This window comes from Trichomycterus rosablanca, chromosome 2, assembly GCF_030014385.1.
Source record: "Trichomycterus rosablanca isolate fTriRos1 chromosome 2, fTriRos1.hap1, whole genome shotgun sequence".
Classification (NCBI taxonomy): domain Eukaryota; kingdom Metazoa; phylum Chordata; class Actinopteri; order Siluriformes; family Trichomycteridae; genus Trichomycterus; species Trichomycterus rosablanca.
Window position 1 is genome coordinate 17,054,216 of NC_085989.1, and position 22,003 is coordinate 17,076,218.

General features: G+C 39.7%; 1 protein-coding gene and 1 long non-coding RNA gene across 2 annotated transcripts in view; one reads left to right on the forward strand and one right to left on the reverse strand.

Moving 5' to 3' along the window:
- Positions 1-19,684, reverse strand: part of hgh1 (HGH1 homolog (S. cerevisiae)) — a 33,778-nt gene extending 14,094 nt beyond the window's left edge. Inside the window, exons 1-5 of the mRNA XM_063011975.1 lie at positions 19,119-19,684; positions 13,186-13,286; positions 13,012-13,110; positions 9,792-9,883; positions 8,689-8,811 (exon numbers count right to left, since the gene is read on the reverse strand). Of these exons, the coding sequence (XP_062868045.1) occupies positions 8,689-8,811; positions 9,792-9,883; positions 13,012-13,110; positions 13,186-13,286; positions 19,119-19,657 (954 nt within the window). The 5' untranslated portion in view covers positions 19,658-19,684. The remainder of the gene's footprint in view (positions 1-8,688; positions 8,812-9,791; positions 9,884-13,011; positions 13,111-13,185; positions 13,287-19,118) is intronic.
- On the forward strand, positions 18,053-21,928 carry LOC134330743 (uncharacterized). Its single transcript, XR_010015032.1, has 3 exons — positions 18,053-18,267; positions 21,445-21,621; positions 21,735-21,928. It is a non-coding gene; the product is annotated as an uncharacterized LOC134330743 (long non-coding RNA).
- The last annotated feature ends 75 nt before the right edge of the window (positions 21,929-22,003 follow it).

Consider the following 22,003-nt stretch of genomic DNA (forward strand, 5'->3'; position numbering starts at 1 on the left):
TATGTACGTAGACATCCAACCAACAGATTCAAATCCTCGATCTCAGTGGTAGTCGGCTAGTGCAATTTAGTGGCGTGCCACCCGAGCACATAAGGTGACAAATATGTTTCTCAACACTGGTTACAGCCTAACTTTTTATACAGTTTTCATACAGTAATAAGCAGTTTGCATGAGTACTCGAATAATCAGAGAACCTCACAAGTTAGTAATTGGGTATTTTACTTAACATAACCAGTAATACTGCATTACAAGCTGACTAATGAGCCTCCAGACACCACTCAACTTTTACAATATCACCATTAATTAGATGATCTAACAAGATGGGAAAACAAATTCCATTATCCAGTCACACACAGGCAATAAAAAGCCAATAATCCTGAGTAAATAATGGGCTCATACTGAGCTTTGCATGTTGGGCGTTTTACAATGGTGATTAAAATTGTTGGGTAAAAACCCAAAATGACTTAAGCTTTGTCTGTGGACTGCAGTTCAAAAGGGATCTTCCACATGTTATAAAGTAGATCACACTTTATTAGGAGACCTTGTGACATCTTTTCCATGGAACTGTTCTCTTGTGTTCTGACTGCCACCCCACCACGCTGACAGAAGCAGGCTTTTTCCACCAGATACAGTGTAGCCTGCCTTTTTCTCATCCAGCCTTGCCTATAAATCTGTTTGGTGTACTGAAATCCATCTGCCTGCTGTCTGGGGTCATACCAAGCACAACAACCCGACGAGAACTAGGAGTTCATTCGATCAGGTGTAGTAACGACACTGGAAAGGAACGTTAGATTTAAAGCACACATAACCTTGTCAAACGAAACCATTAACAGACTATATTTTTATTAAACAAAAAAATAGCCTCAGACCTTATAAATAGCTGCAACCACGACCCCTATTGTCTGGTCAAGGTGCTGGCATGGACTAAAGAAGTGTCAGGTGCCTCTGATCAGCCAGCAAAGGAATAGTCTGGCAGAAAGAGGTCGCCAGAGTGCACAGGGAGAGCAGAAGTATGCAAATTGGGTGGAAAGAAGGAAAAATCCATAAACAAGGTAGTTAACTTGCATTCGTCTTCAATATTATGCCACCTTGAAGCTTTCCAATCTTATAATTCAAACATATGTGGTTCAAACTAGACATTTTGCTATAGTTACATTGTTTTTAGGCCTGGTACATGACCCCATCTGCCCACTACAGTCAGCAAACAAGCAATTTCACAAGCTAACTAATTAGCCAGCCTAGTAGCTTGCAAACGTATAAACTGCTTTTACATACATTTACATATTTGGCATTTAGCAGACGCCTTTATCCAAAGCGACTTACATTAGTGTGACAGTATACAGTCTGAGCAATTAAGGGCCCAACAGCAACCTGGCAGTGGTGGGGCTTGAACCATCGATCTTCTGATTACTAGTCCAGTACCTTAACCACTAGGCTACAACTGCCCACACTTAGAGGATGCTTTGCTGTGAGAGGAATGTCCTGTCCTTTAATCAGCAGGACAGCATCTGTGGATATTAATGTTAACTTAGTGACTTAGCGAAAGCAGATGAAGGTTTAATTCACACTAATGTTTCAGACATTACACTGTGCCCTCTTGCACGCTTAATAGCATTAACAATATCTGCTGTTGATGGGCTGCTTCAGGGTCTCTGCATGGACTTCACATAGGGAGAGCACGGACACTTCCAAGACGTCCCTCTCACAGCAAAGCATCTTCTAAGTGCAGGTAAGGGTTATACATCAAAGATCCCCAAGCAAGTGGTCCATATTAGCCTCCTGATCGCAAATCGACTTGCATACGGTCAGCATTTCAGTGCAGTTACCAAACTTGCAATAGCTGATATTGCCTACCCTCTGGACACCTTGGGGAGCCAATGGCTGCTCCTCTGCACAAACTTGAGTTTATACAGTCACTCTTATTCTCGCTGGCCTGAATGCATAAGCCATTGGGTTTCTTTGAATCTCCTCTAAACGAGGTTCAATTTTGTCTTCTGCCATAATGTGACTGAACCAACAAGTACTTACTGCATCTGCTGTCTAAATAACCAACTTTACGACAGTCATTGACACGGCTACATGATGGCAAGCCAGAGTGAAGTCATAATTTAGTACAAAATATAAATCTTTTATAATTTGACATCAAATTATAAATTGTACATAATTTTCGCATCGAAATTAAGGTGGTTCACGTACCCTTTAATAGCCACTATAACACTGGTGTCAGTGCTCACAATCAAGCAACCCTGGCAAAATATGCATCTGGAAGCCTGACTAAAGTTACATTTGACCATCTAGACACATTTCCACTAAGCATAACATTAAATTATGTATTTTCTTTCCAACCGTGGCAAATAAAAGGCCCTATCTCAAAGTCAAATGACATTCTACAACTTCTACAGCTAATGAATTATTAAAGAGCTGAATGTATAGTACTGACCCAGCAGATTTAGCCCGGTTTTTAAGAAACCCACCATGAACTTATTAAATGGCATAAAACTATTTGTTGTTTTGTGTTCCAATCATTCACATGCTATGACATGTTCCATACAAGTGCTGCTTCTGCTAATAAACTACATACCCCGTCTTAGTCAATAGTAAATTCAAGTAAAAATTCACTGGTCAGAGTAGTAAAGAGCATTTAAAGGAGCTTCATGGAAATTTATTATCAGGTGCATTAGAAACATTTAAATCATTCAATTTATTACTAATCCTTTAACTGAAAAGGGGGCACGGTGGCTAAGTGGGTAGCACTGTTGCCTCACAGCAAGAAGGTCCTGGGTTGGATCCCCAGGTGGGGCGGTCCGGGCCCTTTCTGTGTGGAGTTTGCATGTTCTCCCCGTGTCCACGTGGGTTTCCTCCGGGAACTGCGGTTTCCTCCCACAGTCCAAAGACATGCAAGTGAGGTGAATTGGACACATGACTGTGTTCGATATAACCTCATGAACTGATGAACCTTGTGTAATGAGTGACTACCCTTCCTGTCATGAATGTAACCAAAAGTGTAAAACATGACGTTAAAATCCTAATAAACAAACAAACAATTTAACTGTAATTGCACCATCTAAGCACTAAAACGCTGGTGCATCTTTAAAATTCAGTTTTTTTTTATAGAACGTCTAATACACTCACTAACCCCTTCAGAAAGATGGGGGGAATTGCATGCAGAGGCATGGCTGCTAGTGCCAGAGAAGCTGGGTTTAAAATGTCAAACGTTGCTGATCTGGGAGTTTTACGCTCAACAGTTTTAAGTTTATGCATTTGGTTGAGAAAAACATCCAAAGAGGTCAGATGAGATTCAGATATTCATGCTTTACAGCTGTGGTAAACAGAAACAGCATATTCAACAATAAGGCGGATGGGGTTACAATAGCACTGGGTTCCACTAGTCAGCCAAGAACCTAAATCTGAGGCCACAGTGGGCTACAGGTTCAAACTGAAACAGAACACTTAAAGCTATGATGCTTGGCCTGATGTTTAAAAAAAATAATTTTCTCCCTAATCTAGTCGTATGCAATTACCATGATTGCATTACGCTTCACCTCTACCGATACAACACCCCACTGCTGACTTCGCCTCCTCCGACACATGTGCAGTACCAACTGCATCTATTCACCTGCACGAGGCGAGTTCATGTGCGGATCAGCTTTGTGTACAAAGCGCCACACCCTGTCCACATTATTCCTCAGCCAGCAAGCAGAGGACGTAGCTGCATCAGTTATGAGAAGCCCTGGTCTGGCTTGTCCCACCCTGTGTGAACAACAGCCAATCGTTCTTTATGTAGCCGCCCAGCCCAGCTGGATGACAGAGCTTAGATTCAAAACGATGTGTTCAAAATCCTAGCTCTGGTGTGCTAGCATATTTCTGCAGCTACCTGAAGATGGTAGGGACAGTGTCTGACCGTAAATGAATTAGGAGTTCATTATCCCAGACCGAATAATAAAAGTAAATACAGTATAAAACTGTGTTTTTAATAAAGGGGCTGATGAGTTTATGTAGGTAACAAAGCTAGTAAGTCTACAAAATAATGTCATTTTTTAGGAATCTTACCATTATCTAAGTAAATGTAATTAAATTAAAATGTAATTTGTTTAAAGCTGTGGCGCAGTATTTCACAATAAAATGCTTTTGGAAGAAAAATTACATAATATGTTTGAAAATCAGCACCTTTAAGATCTACAAACTTTGTTGCTGATCACATCTTGACTATTCTTGAATACGCTTGATGCCTTAATTACATCTGGACAAACTTCCCTGAAGGTTTAGGGCTTTGGTCAAGGACCTAACAGTGGAAGTCTTTTATTTCTTTCTCTGTCCATACTAATGGGTGATCTCATATTGGCTCTATAATATCCAGGTCAGGACTATGTGGAGGCCAGTCCATGATTGTCAGTGTGTTATCAGCTGTTTTCCTCTCCAAATATGCTTTCACTATATTAGAAGTGTGCTTGGAATTGTTATCATGATATAAAAATAATAATAAATCAAAAAATAAACATTCTCAATCAAGCCCGCCCAGAGGTAATGGAATGCTGAATTAAAACCTGTCGCTGGCAAATATGCAGCCCCAGACCAGGACACACCCTCCACCATGTTTCACTGAAGGCTGCAAGCACTCATTCTTCCATCTCTCTTCAACTCTACTTCTCACATTAGGACTGGACTAAAAAAAATCAAACTTGGACTCCACTCCATAACAATTCTTTTTTTACTGATACTCATTACAGTCTTTGTGAGCTTTAGCATATCTTAGCCTAGTGACCCTGTTCCTTCTCCGTAAAAGTGGTTTCTTGGCTGACCATTTCTGATCAAGCTCCTTCGGACTGTTACTTCAGAAGTGTCAACTTGGCGTCCTGATGAAGCTGCCAAATGCTGAGCCAGGTCCTTGATGGACTTCTTCCAATCTCTCAAAGTGAAACGTCTCATCAAATTTTGAAAGTTTTCTATATATATATATATATATATATATATATATATATATATATATATACTGAAGATGCATGAGTACCGATACTAGTATCGGGTATTAGCCCGATACCTCGCTCATTAACTCGTACTCGCAAACGAGGCTCCGATACTAAACATCCGATACCTTGTGCCTAGTGCACGTTGCTGCGTTAACGCAGGGATTTTCAACCTGTGGGGCGCGAGTGACATTACGAGATTTTTTTACTTCTAAAACTAAAGCAATTCATTTTTCACCCACGGGAGACAGATTGAATTATTCTCACTGACCACGCTCACACGCACGTTTAATGTTATTTAGTTCCGTTTGAAAAAAAAACAAAACTTCAAAATAGAGCTAACAGCGAAGATAACTGGTTACAAAAGCAGCGACCGCTGTTATAGGACGTGTTTGTGTTCAATACTCTGTTCACAGTGTCGATACAAGTGATTCAGGAGTCGACTCATTTTCAGCGCAGCGTAAGTTTCTTTTCTCAGTCATCTCTCCGTGTTTACTGTTATAATGAATGATGCGGTTGTAAATAAACACCAACTACTACAGAACATTTTGTGTGACTCGCTTACCTTATAAAGCTCAGGCTTAATTATACTGGTTATAACCACAGAGCGGGAGCCGACTCAGAGTCGTTTACGATTTACCGAGGTGAACCACGAATGTACGTGCTGATAGAATCGGCTCAGATGGGATCGGACTGTATTATCCTTTTAAAGTAAATATTTCAATCAGCAGAATCGCATCGCATGTATGATGTGCACAACGTTAATTACGTGCGTTTATTAATGAACGTTTACGTTAGCTTGTCAGAAGCTTTCTCAATGATGGCTGTGCGGTGTTGTTGTTTTTTTTTTTTTTTTACAATTAGTGATGGCAACCCAAGCAACTGTTCCACTGCACTATTTTTACACTAAAAACTACACTATTCCATAATGCTCCAGATTGCATCATTCTAAATAGGTATCGGTATCGGCGAGTACTAAAATACATGTACTTGTACTCGTACTCGTACTCGGTTGGGAAAAAATGGTATCGATGCATCCCTAATATATACACACTGTGTATATATATACATACACACACACACACACACACACACACACACACACATTATATATACAGTGTATCACGAAAGTGAGTACACCCCTCACATTTCTGCAAATATTTCATTATATCTTTTCATGGGACAACACTATAGACATGAAACTTGGATATAACTTAGAGTAGTCAGTGTACAGCTTGTATAGCAGTGTAGATTTACTGTCTTCTGAAAATAACTCAACACACAGCCATTAATGTCTAAATAGCTGGCAACATAAGTGAGTACACCCCACAGTGAACATGTCCAAATTGTGCCCAAATGTGTCGTTGTCCCTCCCTGGTGTCATGTGTCAAGGTCCCAGGTGTAAATGGGGAGCAGGGCTGTTAAATTTGGTGTTTTGGGTACAATTCTCTCATACTGGCCACTGGATATTCAACATGGCACCTCATGGCAAAGAACTCTCTGAGGATGTGAGAAATATAATTGTTGCTCTCCACAAAGATGGCCTGGGCTATAAGAAGATTGCTAACACCCTGAAACTGAGCTACAGCATGGTGGCCAAGGTCATACAGCGGTTTTCCAGGACAGGTTCCACTCGGAACAGGCTTCGCCAGGGTCGACCAAAGAAGTTGAGTCCACGTGTTCGGCGTCATATCCAGAGGTTGGCTTTAAAAAATAGACACATGAGTGCTGCCAGCATTGCTGCAGAGGTTGAAGACGTGGGAGGTCAGCCTGTCAGTGCTCAGACCATACGCCGCACACTGCATCAACTCGGTCTGCATGGTCGTCATCCCAGAAGGAAGCTGACGCACAAGAAAGCCAGCAAACAGTTTGCTGAAGACAAGCAGTCCAAGAACATGGATTACTGGAATGCCCTGTGGTCTGACGAGACCAAGATAAACTTGTTTGGCTCAGATGGTGTCCAGCATGTGTGGCGGCGCCCTGGTGAGAAGTACCAAGACAACTGTATCTTGCCTACAGTCAAGCATGGTGGTGGTAGCATCATGGTCTTGGGCTGCATGAGTGTTGCTGGCACTGGGGAGCTGCAGTTCATTGAGGGAAACATGAATTCCAACATGTACTGTGACATTCTGAAACAGAGCATGATCCCCTCCCTTCGAAAACTGGGCCTCATGGCAGTTTTCCAACAGGATAACGACCCCAAACACAACCTCCAAGATGACAACTGCCTTGCTGAGGAAGCTGAAGGTAAAGGTGATGGACTAAACCCAATTGAGCACCTGTGGCGCATCCTCAAGTGGAAGGTGGAGGAGTTTAAGGTGTCTAACATCCACCAGCTCCGTGATGTCATCACGGAGGAGTGGAAGAGGATTCCAGTAGCAACCTGTGCAGCTCTGGTGAATTCCATGCCCAGGAGGGTTAAGGCAGTGATAATAATGGTGGTCACACAAAATATTGACACTTTAGGCACAATTTGGACATGTTCACTGTGGGGTGTACTCACTTATGTTGCCAGCTATTTAGACATTAATGGCTGTGTGTTGAGTTATTTTCAGAAGACAGTAAATCTACACTGCTATACAAGTTGTACACTGACTACTCTTAGTTATATCCAAGTTTCATGTCTATAGTGTTGTCCCATGAAAAGATATAATGAAATATTTGCAGAAATGTGAGGGGTGTACTCACTTTCGTGATACACTGTATATATATATATTTATTTATGCATTTTCTCCCTTTTTTCCCCAATTGCGTCATGCTTCCTCTCCACCAATGCTGATTCCTGCTTTGATTGAGGAGAACGAAGCTAACCCAGGCCCCCTCCGATACGTATGCGTATGCATCTTATCACCTACACTTTGACGAGTGCAGTGCAGCTCAGCGTTGTGTACGGAGAGACACACCCTGAGAGCACTCTTTTCTCATCTCTGTGCAGGCGCCATCAATCAGCCAGCATAGGTCGTAATTGCATTAGTTATGAGAGAGAGAGACCCCATCCAGCTTAATCCCACCCATATCTGAACAACAGGCCAATCGTTGGTCATGTGACCGCTCAGCCTAGCCGGCAGGCAGAGCTGATATTCGATATGATGTATTCGAGATCCCAGCTCTGGTTTCAGCATGTGTTTTTACCGCTGCGCCACCTGCGCGGCCAGATTTTGAGTTTTCTTACTCTCCAGTCTTTTATTGTCCTTGACCACTCTTTATTCTGTATATTTCTTTGAAACATGCAAAATTATGATTTTAGGTCTGTCAAACTGATTTTTGGCATTTTTTATGGAATATGATTCAAAGTTGGCAAATTAGCAAGCTTCCAATGAATTAAACTCATACAACATGAGTATGTAATGCTCAAGCACGTCTTGCATGAACCTGGTGTGACAGACCTTTTTCACAGCAGTCATGTTGACATGAAATTGTAGGAAAAATACAGGTGTTAGCATTGACATTAATTTGAGTCCTGCTATTGCTAGTGTGGGGGAGGTTACACTAAATTATTACCACTTAGCCTGTGATTTTTTTTTTATTCTGAATACAAATTTCGTGTAATTCCTGATTGCATTCCAATAAAAAGACTGAGAAAAAATAACATATGGCTATTATACAATTCTAAAACAACAAATCTAGAGGTGGTCTAAGACTTTTGCACATACTGTACATGTCCCTTACAAATGTATTCAAATTTTGGACTTTGTCCTGAACCACAGGTAGGCATATACTGTACCTGGACAAGTTTCTCACAAGCGGAGACCACTACTGGATCCTTTTCCCATTTATGGAACTCTCTCATGATGGGATAGACGTTTTTCTTATTCATTATCTGTCGTCCCACTCTGGTGGCTGTAAGCTATAGAATTAATACAACATGCACACTATTAAAGAATCAATATTTCATTACTTTGTATTGCTATGTGTTTTATCTATACACCGATCAGGCATAACATTAAAACCACCTCCTTGTTTCTACACTCATTGTCCATTTTATCAGCTCCACTTACCATACTGTAGTCTGTAGTCCATCTGTTTCTCTACATACCTTTTTAACCTGCTTTTACCCTGTTCTTCAATGATCAGGATCCCCACAGGACCACTACAGAGCATGTATTTCTTGGGTGGTGGATCATTCTCAGCACTGCAGTGACACTGACATGGTGGTGGTGTGTTAGTGTGTGTTGTGCTGGTACGAGTGGATAAGACACAGCAGTGCTGGAGTTTGTAAACACCTCAGTCACTGCTGGACTGAGAATAGTCCACCAACCAAAAATATATCCAGCCAACAGCGCCCTGTAGGCTGCGTCCTGTGACCACTGATGAAGGTCTAGAAGATGACCAACTCAAACAGCAGCAATAGATGAGCGATCGTCTCTGACTTTACATCTACAAGGTGGACCAACTAGGTAGTAGTGTCTAATAGAGTGGACAGTGAGTGGACACGGTATTTGAAAACTCCAGCAGCTCTGATGTGTCTTATCCACTCATACCAGCACAACACACACTAACACACCACCACCATGTCAGTGTCACTGCAGTGCTGAGAATGATCCACCACCTAAATAAAAGCTGCTCTGTGGTGGTCATGTGGGGGTCCTGACCATTGAAGAACAGGGTGAAAGCAGGCTAAAAAAGTATGCAGAGAAACAGATTGACTACAGTCAGTAATTGTAGAACTACAAAGTGCTTCTATATTGTAAGTGGAGCTGATAAAATGGACAGTGAGTGTAGAAACAAGGAGGTGGTTTTAATGTTATGGCTGATCAGTGTAGCTTTTAACGTGAAAATTAATTCACACTATTAATTATATGGACACCTTGAAGGACTTGTTCTTACCAGCAGTAATGTCTCAATAAGCATCTTACGGATGTCTGGGTCTTCTTCTCGTGCTTTGTCCTCAGGAAGGTACTGCAGATCCACAGGCAGACCTTTACAAAAACATACAAAACAACAATGGGAAAATGTACCCACTGCTATAAAGTCATTCTGAGTTAACGTCTGAGTTCGAATGAGTCTGAAGACCTCACAAGAGATGTTGTTGTTTATTGGGCTGTTTATTGTTCAAAAAGCCATTGTGCTGACTAACTACAAACAGATGTTAAAGGGGATCATATTAAACAAAACTAATAAAATCTCGCACAAATGGCACTATAAAATCAGTCATTTTAAACGTAAACTCAAAACTGAGGCAAAACTCTAACTATTATTTCTAGAGCTGGGCGTTTCGTGAATCACCCGGGTTAATGATTCGAATCTTTGTACTGAATCAGGAATCACAAATCTGAGGTCTCAATTAACCCGGATCCTATGAGTCCTCTGACTGGCTGCTGCTAAGTACATAAGGCGAGTGATCAGACTCACCGGGGAAAAAAAAAACGGTTTGGACAGATTGAAACGGTCCACGTACTGGTAGAAGCCACACTTTTGGACCCATGGTTTGAATGAACGCAATGTTTGTTTGTTTATTAGGATTTGAACGTCATGTTTTACACTTTGGTTACATTCATGACAGGAACGGTAGTTTTTTTATTACACAAGATTCATTAGTTCACAAGGTTATATTGAACACAGTCATGAATGATTTTGTGTCTCTAATTCACCTCATTTGCATGTCTTTGGACTGTGGGAGAAAACCGGAACACCCGGAGGAAACCCATGCGGACACGGGGAGAACATGCAAACTCCACACAGAAAGGACCTGGACCGCCACACCCGGGGATCAAACCCAGGACCTTCTTGCTGTGAGGTGACAGTGCTGTTGTTATTTGTGTTTAGGTTGTGTTTGTTTATTTTCGGTGTTTGGAATTTAAATTAAAATTTGATTTATTGGACGAGTGGGGGGGGGGGGACTCAAGTGAACCGGATCACATTACTGAGTGACTCAGATTAACCCGAGTCCATAAATGAACCGAATTTACCACCACTAATTATTTCGAACTAACCCGCTCGTAACATAGCTTGCTATTCATTGAATTAACACTGCCCTCTACTGACGAAAACATGCATCTGCAAAAATGTATTAACTTATGGTCATAACTGTGAAGAGAAATTCTTTTTTGCGCCTTAATTTATATTTAGAAAGAGCAGAGATCATTTTACAAGTCAAAAAAGATAAATAGCGTTTCAAAGGGTTGGTATTTATCAAGCATGTCAGAGAAAGACACTGATAACTGCTACACATTCTGAGTGTCATTGTTTTGGTCCTAGTCATAAACATGCATGAGCAAATTAATGTTATTTAGACTTGCTTGAATACATTCAGACATACACTGCTTAATTTAAGCCAGTTTTAAACGTTTTGTTTACGCCTATCCAGTTAACAGTCCATGTTCATTATTTGTTCTTGATGCTGCTGTGCACAATATGGAAACACTTAGCATGGCTTTTGCACTTCTTTCACACAGTTAGCCTTAAGCTCAGTGTGTGGCTTCATTGCACTAATTGCTTTTCATGATTCTCTGAACTAGTACACTCAAAAACTGTTATAACACAAGGTATGAGCACACAAAAAAATGTTGCTTTTGAAAGAATATGCAGCTAGTTTTACAACCACTACATACACTGCTGTGGAATAAACATTTTTTTTTTCATTATGCCTCTCTACTGGAGCTGACCCCCGTCCCGTTTGTGGAGAGCGAAGTGACACACGCCCCCTCCGACACGTGAGCAGTACCCGACTGCATCTTTTCACCTGCACGAGTTCAGTTCTTATGCGAATCAGCCTTATCACGGAGAGCCACACGCTGATCAGCATTATTCCTCCAATCTGTGCAGACGCCACCAATCAGCCAGCAGAGGTCGTAATCGCAACAGCCAAACGTTGTTCATATAGTCGCCCAGCCCAGCCGGATGGCACAGCTGAGATTCGATACAATGTATTCTATGTATTTGCTAGTGTATTCTACCGCTGCGCCACCTGAGCGCCGCTCCCAATTTCTTTTAAAAAGAAAAACAATTTGTGTATCATAACTTCACGTATGTTACATTAAGTGCTAATGTAATGGCTTTGTAATCTTTCCAGACTGATATGTTTTAACCACTTTTCAAAGGGTTCAACATAAGACATTTATGTTGTACAGGGCTAGATAATACCAAGTCTAGCTGTTGGCAATACATTTTGAAGAAATACTGGTAATACTGTATGTGTTACATTCAACAAAATGTCCTGTGTTTTCATTGTGTAGAATTGTGTTTTGCTTAATAATCTATAAGCGATAGTTTAAAACATTGTCCTATCTGGCCCATATACACAAACTGATGTATGTTTTTTTAAACTGATTGCAGAATTTATGGTAGCTAAGAGAATGTTTGCTTAAAGAGTGGTCCTCATCATAACATCAGCACATATATGCCACATAAAAACACAAGCCACAAAATAAAAATATAGCTTTTCCCTAGACTTGCTCCTTTGTGTTTGCAGAGCATCGAACCAGGCAAATGGAACCACTGTGATCGAATCAGGGTATCAGCAGTAGTAATGAGCTGGCATAATAGACTGTGGCTCAGGTTTTGAACCAATCTGCACAAAAGCCAGAACTGCAATGCTATTTCAATCTTTTGCATTTTCAGTTAAATACAGATATCAAGGCTCTAAATAGAAGCAAAATGTTTTATTTTATATTAAGTAGATACGGACATCCGATTGGTAATTAGGACAATTTGTGTCATATGCCTGCATTGAATACATTCAGACATACACTGAATGTGTCATGTCAGTTAACATTCCCTATGTTGATGGGACAGAATGCTTCAGTAAATCAGATAAAAAACAAAATTCACCCAACACTGATCCAGCATTTTAGGCTAGTATCAGGAGAAATAAGATGCTCCATCGATCAGTACATGTTAAATTTTCTTTAAATTTTTATAATTCTGATTTGAGCAGGAATACCACTAGCCCATTTTGAACCCTGTAATTCCTGCAAAAAAATGACCCCTCACAAACTTTGCTGACATTCAAATTGTTACTTTTGAGGGGTATTATTATATATGATTACTTATTACCACTGGAAGCCACTTTGAAAGTGACACTAGACATGAAAATTAAAGCTATTACCTTCATTTTCCTCTTCAGACAGCTCCTCTGGACCAGCTAGTGGTAACAGCAGGAAGGGTAAAATATCCACAGCATCACTCAACAACCACTCATGGTATTCTATAAGCAAAATAAAACATTCTAAGCTCCATGTCATTGTACAAATGTCATTGTATTGCAATAGTTAATGCTTACTGTAGTCAAAACAGCAGTTTCTGAGAGTGCCCACCACTCCACCCCGCCTGGTAACTGATGCCTTATACTGTGTGTAGGACACGAGCCTCTGTATAACACACCTAGAGGAAAGAACAAAAATACATGTCACATCACTATGCCATCATTGCTTTTCGATGGTTGGCTACACAGATGGGTCAATGCCCTCTGTTCGGTGTTGGTTGTTGCAGACTAGCCCGTTAATGTCTAAATCATCAGTGCCAAGTTATCTTGCCCAAAGTAATGCAACTTACAGAACTTAACGTGGTTCAGTAGCTCCTTTTCTTTTCTGACCATTTTGTTAAATTGCTTAGTGATCATTATTGTCCTCCATGAGATTTTCACCAGTGTACTGATGCACTTGTTCTCAAAAGTCTGAAGGCATCTTTCTTTCTCTTACTTCAGAGACCAGGCTTCACATCCATATGTGGCTACTGGCCAGAGCAAGGCTTTCATTAATCGTAGCTTGGTGATGGTGCTAACTTGTTTTTTGTTTTCATATCCTTGTCAATTTGACTATCACTGCTATGCCCATTGCCATTCTTGACTTCACTTCACCAGCACATTCTGCAGTATTTGATACTCTGCATCCCAAATACAACCCCAAATCAGAAAAGGTTGGGACAGTATGATAAATATGCACTGTTTTTTTACATTTGCTTTGACTTTTATGTCTTTGCAGACAGTATGAACCCTAGATATATCATGTTTTGTCTGGTAAACTTCATTTCAACACATTTTTGAAGTGTGTTGCAGGCCTGAAATGCAGGAATGAATGTATATTAACAAATTTAATTAAGTTGACTAGGCAAACATGAAATATCTTGGGTATATATTGATTGCAACAGTAAATGTTAAACACTGCATATCTGCTTTTTCCATACTGTCCAATTTTTTTTAAGATTTGGGGTTGTATAAGAAGGAGTACACTTGTTCAAATTCTCTACCTTCCACTATAATCTCTGGTACTGCAATGTTCATCATTACTTTTGTTTTTAGTCTCACCCCAAAATTAAAAAATTAAAAAAATAACAAAATTGTAATGGACAAGTCTCACCCCAAAATTAAAAAATTCAAAATATAACAAAATTGTAATGGACAAGTCTTACCCCGGCCACCATCTGAGTTGTTACCATCAGGCAGACAGTACAGAACTATCAAAACAAGGACAAACCGGCTCAAAAATAGCTTTTACCCCACCGCAGTATGAACTCTAAAAACTTCTATATAAAGTGATTTCATTAAACACATGGGACTGTGCAATTTCACTAACACATGGGACTGTGCAATTTTCATTAAATACATGGGACTGTGCAATTTTCAGGCAATGTTTACAATGTTTACAAAGGGTAATGTGCAATTTCCACCAGCTTGTTACTAACAGAAAGTCTATTTTGTGTGTTAATGTCATTGTGTTATTGTAAATTCTGTAAATTTTGTGAATGCAAATGTTTGGTATTTTGTAAATTCTAGTTTTTTTAATTTATTGTTTATAACACTAGAGAGTATTGCACCTTAATTTCGTTATACCTGGTAAAATAACAATAAAGATATTCTGTTTTGCTGCATTTATTAGCATGTTATTTTCTTTCACAGCCTTACCGATATGACACACCAGTTCTTGCAGGTCACCTGGTATTGCGACCAATAATACCATTTCATCAACATGCCTGAGATTGCTACAGTCATTCCAACAATCCTGAATCCTCCAGCAAATCATTTTAGTGGATTTCTCATCACTCGTTCTCCAAGGACATTAAACAGACATGGTGAGACAAATCTGATGCATCGGTTCCATTTACATCATCATCATTCAGTTATTTAAACATTTTCTGACGTTCCTCCATTAAAAGAACAACATAAAGCCTTCTTCACACTTCGGATTAAAATTTTCCTTATTCCAAAAATGGAAACATGGAGTCAAACTTAAAAATTTGTATTTGAAGCCAGGAAAAAAGTTATCTGTCTGAGTGGGAAACTTCGATGGCCAAGAAATGTGTATAAACAACTGGAAACCTGGGAAAGTGTATGATTTGCCTTTATTATGCCTGTAAATATGAAACTAATGTACAGATTTGAATCTAATTGAACCATTGTAGCCTTTTGTCAGCATGTGGAAGACATAAGCAGGTCATAGTGGCTATTTCTACCATATAAGTAAAGACTAAACATAAATATATGGGCATTATTGATTCATTTATGTTGTTTTTATCAACATATAAAATAGGATTTACACCGATCAGCCATAACATTAAAACCACCTCCTTGTTTCTAAACACATTGTCCATTTTATCAGCTCCACTTACCATATAGAAGCACTTTGTAGTTCTACGATTACTGACTGTAGTCAATCTGTTTCTCTAAATGCTTTTTTAACCTGCTTTTACCCTGTCCTTCAATGGTCAGGACCCCACAGGACCACTACAGAGCAGGTATTATTTGAGTGGTGGGTCATTCTCAGCACTGCAGTGACACTGACATGGTGGTGGTGTGTTAGTGTGTGTTGTGCTGGTATGAGTGGATAAGACACAGCAGCACTGATGGAGTTTTTAAACACCTCACTGTCACTGCTGGACTGAGAATAGTCCACCAAACAAAAATATTCAGCCAACAGCGTCCCGTGGGCAGCGTCCTGTGACCACCGATGAAGGTCTAGAACAGGGGTGTCAAACTCATTTTCACCGAGGGCCACATCAGCATTATGGTGGCCCTCAAAGGGCCGATTGTAACGTATCCTGCTGTGATTGCAGTCACATTACTGTTTTTCTTGGAGGGTGAATTCTGCATTTATATTGTCCTACTTTACCACAGACACGGCCTCATAACACAAGAGACGCACCGGTTTCTCTTCCTGAAGCACAAACTTGTTTTCACTTTCATTAAATTTCCTCCTTATGCTTAATTTTCTTAATTATCTTTTTGTACATTTTAGGATCATGTGTAAATATGTGTAACATCATCTACTGGTGGGATGTGTCACTTTGCAGGTCACAAAATCAGCCTGCATTTTGAAAGATGCAGTTTATTTAGGATTTTACAGTGTATTTTTAAGACAATCATTCTGCCCTCACTAATAGTTTATCCCCCTTTTCTCAGCTAGACAGACAGACAGACAGACAGCTCCCTTCAGAATACAGTCGGTTTATTTGCTCCCCAGCTGTGTGCATCAAAATGAAGTAAAAATACAAACAATAAAAACAATAAAGAACCTAATACAGTAAAAGCACACAGCTGTAGTCAAGTGTTACATCTGGTACAATGAGATTTAACCAAGCGTAAAATAACGAGTTAAAATTGTGTGTAAAGATACTAATTGCTATAGTAACGTAACAACAGTATTTAATTACAGTAAATTTGTAACTAAAACGCTGTGATATACTCACTAAACATTTACTAACAACTGAGAATATAAACGCCACTACTTACAGACAATGCTTTGGTATTATATTGCAATATAATTATTTGTATTTATTTATTATTGTTTACATTACTGACTACGCTACCCCGCGTTCTTTTGCTGTAAAAGTCACATGGCTTCTTAGCGAAGGTTAAAGTTAGTTGCCATGACTACGATGTCGCGTTGTCTCTTAAAGGCGCAGGAGCGCATTAAATTATAAGCGGGTCTCTGTAACGACTCGAACCCAGAGCCGTAGATAGAGAGAGTTGCGACACTCCTTGATCTCGCCGCTACGCGGTCACGTGGTTCATGTAACCCTCAATAGTTCCAAACAAACCCGGCGCTGTCATGTTCTCAAATGGGACAGGCAGCAGTAAATGAAATATTAAACGGCAAATAATAAACATTTGTACAATTTCTGGGTATTTTCAACTGCGTTTACATTTACTGCATCTGCTTTAATGTCAATTTGGTATATAAAGTGGAAGATTGATGTTTATAATGACTTGTTAATAGGTCGTTCTTGTTAACACACAGTACATTATATTAGCATACATTACATAATGCGATATCCTTAAGTAGTAGAGACAATATACAGTATAGACATTAAAGTTTTTTATGTTTTGTTTTTTGCATAAACTAATCTCCCTTCACTTTCCTGAGGATTCATAATAATAATCATTTTTGCTAAACACTAAGTCATGTGCTGGATTCATAAGGTTTACCTGCACTGAATGAACAGATTGATAAACACATTACCGTACCAAAAACATTATAGTGCAGGTACATGAAAAAGCATTCATTCATCTCTTATTTCATGAGTGATTAATAATTGATTCCTACATGTAATACATTAATGAATTCATTATGAATATGCACTAGTTCATTTTGTCTAATGTAAGTGGTGGACAAGGTAGACAAACCATGTAGTTGAGTTAAAGTAGAGATATCCAAGGTAACATATTACTCCAGTAAAAGTAGTAGTAAAAGTAAAAATACTCTTTACCTCCACTAAAGTACTAAACTAAATTTACCTTCAAATGTACTTAAGTATGAAAGTAAAAGTATAATGATTTATTGTGGTTCTAATGTTTTATGATCATTTCTGTAACAAGACTCTTGATTAATCAACTCATTTTAGGTGAAAAGACTCGTGTGTCATTAATTAAGCTTAACTGACTAAGCTAAATTGGGTTATACCTATTAATTAAGATAAACATGTAACATTTAGTGCTGAGCAAATGCTAAACAATAACAGTATTAAGTATATTAATGACATTAAATTCATAATTTTTTTAAAACAAAGCAACATACAGCTAAAAATGTTTGATAAGTAGTGGAAATGAATGGGGCTCTATGGGTTGTTTGGAACTATACAGAGCTCCACAACCCGGAAGCTGGGCAGAAAAAATGTCCCGCCCCCTTTCCAACGGTTCCCTATGGGAGTGTCGCCACTCTGTTCTCTCTACCGCTCTGCTCGAACCATCACAAAGTCGTTTAAGCTCTCGCGGGCCGGATCAAATGACGCGGCGGGCCGGATCTGGCCCGCAGGCCGTGAGTTTGACACCCCTGCTCTAGAAGATGACCAACTCTAACAGCAGCAATAGATGAGCGATCATCTCTGACTTTACATCTATAAGGTGGACCAACTAGGTAGAGTGTAAAGTGTAAGTGGAGCTGATAAAATGGACAGTGAGTGTAGAAACAAGGAGGTGGTTTTAATGATATGGCTAATCAGAGTACATCTCCTGTATGTATTTATACATACATAGAATGTATTTATTCTTTAACATAGAAAGAAAATACATGATTATTATATTTCAAAATTGTTATTTTTCCTGTGTTGTTGGAATTGTTCATAATTTGACGATTATTGTGTAGAGTAACTTTCAGTAACCTATACCTGATTTTAACCCTATTAAACACATTTGGGAAGAATTGGAATGCTGGTTGCAAGTCAGGCCTTGTGGCCCAACATTGGTTTTCTAACCTACGAACGCTATTTTGAATGAATTTACAGCCACACTCCAAATTTAGTGAAAAGCCATTCCTGAAGAGTGGGGGCTGTTGTAGCTGTAATGCCAATGGTTTGGGATGAAAAGGTTCAGTCGTTAACCACTCAAGCATTAGCATCTCTGAATGCAGTGATGCTGCAGTATGGTTAGATTGTTGAGCAGCAAGGTGCAATTCTGGCCACACCTGTTATGTATGCTAATGCAAGATCATTCTTTACAATCACTTTATTCTGATCAGGTCCATAAAACACTAAACGCAAGCGTACAACCTGGACAGGGTAATCAATTGCATGTGCACCACACATTCAATCAATTCATCACTAAAAGAGAATAAGGGACAATTTTCAGTAGCTAATTTACCAACTGGCATAGTGTAAGTAAAACAGAGTATCCAGAGGAACCCCTGCAGAGAACTTGCCTCAGACAGTGACCAAAAATCAGAACCTGCCCGAAATCTATCCACCTTTTTCTAAATACTACTAGCTTCTGAAGACAAGACTGACCTTTCTTTATCCAGGATGAACTGCCTGGCCTCTGGCAGCTGCGTGAAGTTGGACAGCAGGGGTCCCAGATAGTGCAGTGATGCTTTTTTGTTAAAACATTCAGTGCAGAAGATCTCAACCAATTTAGCCAGACCAATCTGCTCCTGCAGTGCATGGAACACCTCCACACAGGTCTTTTTATGCCTGGACAGGTTGGTGAGGATGGTGCAGACACGGTCAGAGAACTCATACTGCGAGTCCACAAGGTGTCTCACCAGCACAGTAAGAATGTCCGCCTCCTTTATCAAGGGCTTGTGAAGTTTTTCATCGGCTGAAAGGTTGACCAGGGCATGATAACAGTCCTTTACAATAGCGATAGAGAGATCTGCTGTGAGTGTGACCAAAGCCTTAAGGAAGAGCGGCTTCGTCCGCAGGTAACAACAGCCATCTCGTGTCCCCGTCAGGCCAAGGACGTACTCTGTGGCCTGGCCCTTAACATCTGCCCGGATGTCCAGCTGGAGGAATTTTAGAAGGTCGTCAGCCTCACTGTCACTCAGCATTGTATTATAGGTCTTTAAAAGGTACTTATTATCTGCAAAAGGCAAACATAGACACAGAATGCATATTAAATCTTCCATGTCTTTACAATAAAAGCTTTTAACAAACACAAGCACTTAAATAATAAATAGAACATTATTGTAAGAAACAATAACATTAAACCACCTCCTTGTGTCTACACTCACTGTCCATTTTATCAGCTCAACTTAGTTTTACAATTACTGACTGTAGTCCATCTGTTTCTCTGCATGCTTTTTAGCCCCCTTTCATGCTGTTCTTCAATGGTCCACTCACTGTCCACTCTATTAGACACTCCAACCTAGTTGGTCCACCTTTTAGATGTAAAGTCAGAGACGATCGCTCATCTATTGCTGCTGTTTGAGTTGATCATCTTCTAGACCTTCATCAGTGGTGGGTCAGAGGCTGCTGCCCACGGGGCGCTGTTGGCTGGATATTTTTGGTTGGTGGACTATTCTCAGTCCAGCAGTGACAGTGAGGTGTTTAAAAACTCCATCAGCATTGCTATGTCTGATCCACTCATACCAGCACAACACACACTAACACACCACCACCATGTCAGTGTCACTGCAGTGCTGAGAATGATCCACCACCCAAATAATACCTGCTCTGTAGTGTTCCTGGGAGAGTCCTGACCATTGAAGAACAGCATGAAAGGGGGCTAACAAAGCATGCAGATTAACAGATGGACTACAGTCAGTAATTGTAGAACTACAAAGTGCTTCTATATGGTAAGTGGAGCTGATAAAAACAAGGAGGTTGTTTTAATGTTATGGCTGATTAGTGTATAATTCTGATTACTAAAATGAAACAATGTGGTGCTCATTTGAACTATTTAGAACTAGTTAATTTAAAAAGTAGCCTTAGACTTTAAGTAAATTTTCTAAAGATGACAGGTTTTCCAACAATATAGTTCATGTGTATGTATTAAATGATTAAACATAAAAATTGAGATGAAGACAGCACGGTGGCTCAGTGGGTAGCACTGTCGCCTCACAGCAAGAGGGTCCTGGGTTCGATTCCCAGGTGGAGCGGTCCGGGTCCTTTCTGTGTGGAGTTTGCATGTTCCTCCCACAGTCCAAAGACATGCAAGTGAGGTGAATTGGAGACACAAAATTGTCCATGACTGTGTTTGCCATTAAACTTGTGAACTGATTAATCTTGTGTATTGACTATGGAGATGAATGACAGAGGCATATTTTAAGTAAACCACTCTTCCTTAAATATTTTTTTTTTATTATTTTTTTTATATATAAGCAGATCTAAACTAAAAAAAAACTACTACCTGCTTGAATGTAGGTCAATTATTTAGCTATTTGAATATTTAAAATGAAATAAAACCTTATTTGTATAGCAGCACTCAGTAAAATATGTAATTACAATATTACCTGGTTTTAAGAACTCGCCATAATCTGTATGTTTTGCTGTGTTTTTGGGAATCTGATGACTAAGTGAATGCAAACACACTCACTGTGTACAGTCGAACAAGCTTTGAATCACCATGGGATTACAGGCTGTCATGTAAGAAAGAAACCTGCTCCAAAGCCAACACATTAAAGCTTCTTCCTTACAGGTTGTTCAAACATTTAAATGTGAAAATGTTAATTTTTAAGGTTCTTATTAGGTTCAAATGTGCTGAGCTTTACATGGCATCAGCATTATATGCTATAGAGTTAAAAACAACGTCATAGCGCATCAACAAACTATCATAATAATACTAAACGATCATTTGAAGTAAATCATTGTTAAATAGCTGAAATGTACTCACCAGGTTCACCATGCAGAAACACATGTAGCGGTAGAGCTTCTTCTTCAACAGCGGGTGTGGAAAACTACAGTGCTCATTACTGCCACCAACTGTAGTGAACCGTGCAGCATCTCTGTGGAAAGACTATTAGGAATGTAACGTCATGTTTTACACACTTTGGTTACATTTATGACAGGACAGGTAATTACTCTTTACACAAGATTCATCAGTTTAAGTCTTTTAATGTCAAACACAGTCATGGCCAATTTCGTATCTTCAATTTACTTCATTTGCATGTCTTTGGACTGTGGGAGAAAACCGGTGCTCCTGAAGGAAACCCACACAGACACGAAGAGAACATGCAAACGCCACACAGAAAGGACCTGGACCGCTCCACCTGGACCCAGGACCTTGTTGCTGTTAGGCGACGATGCTACCCACTGAGCCACAATTATTTGTTTATTCATAAACAAATAAATACATAAATAAACCCTTCAGTAAAAGAGAATTGTATGTCGTTTCAGCTATGCTTGTTACAAGATTTCTTACTCTTTATTGCTTTTTATACAACAGTTAGTTCCAA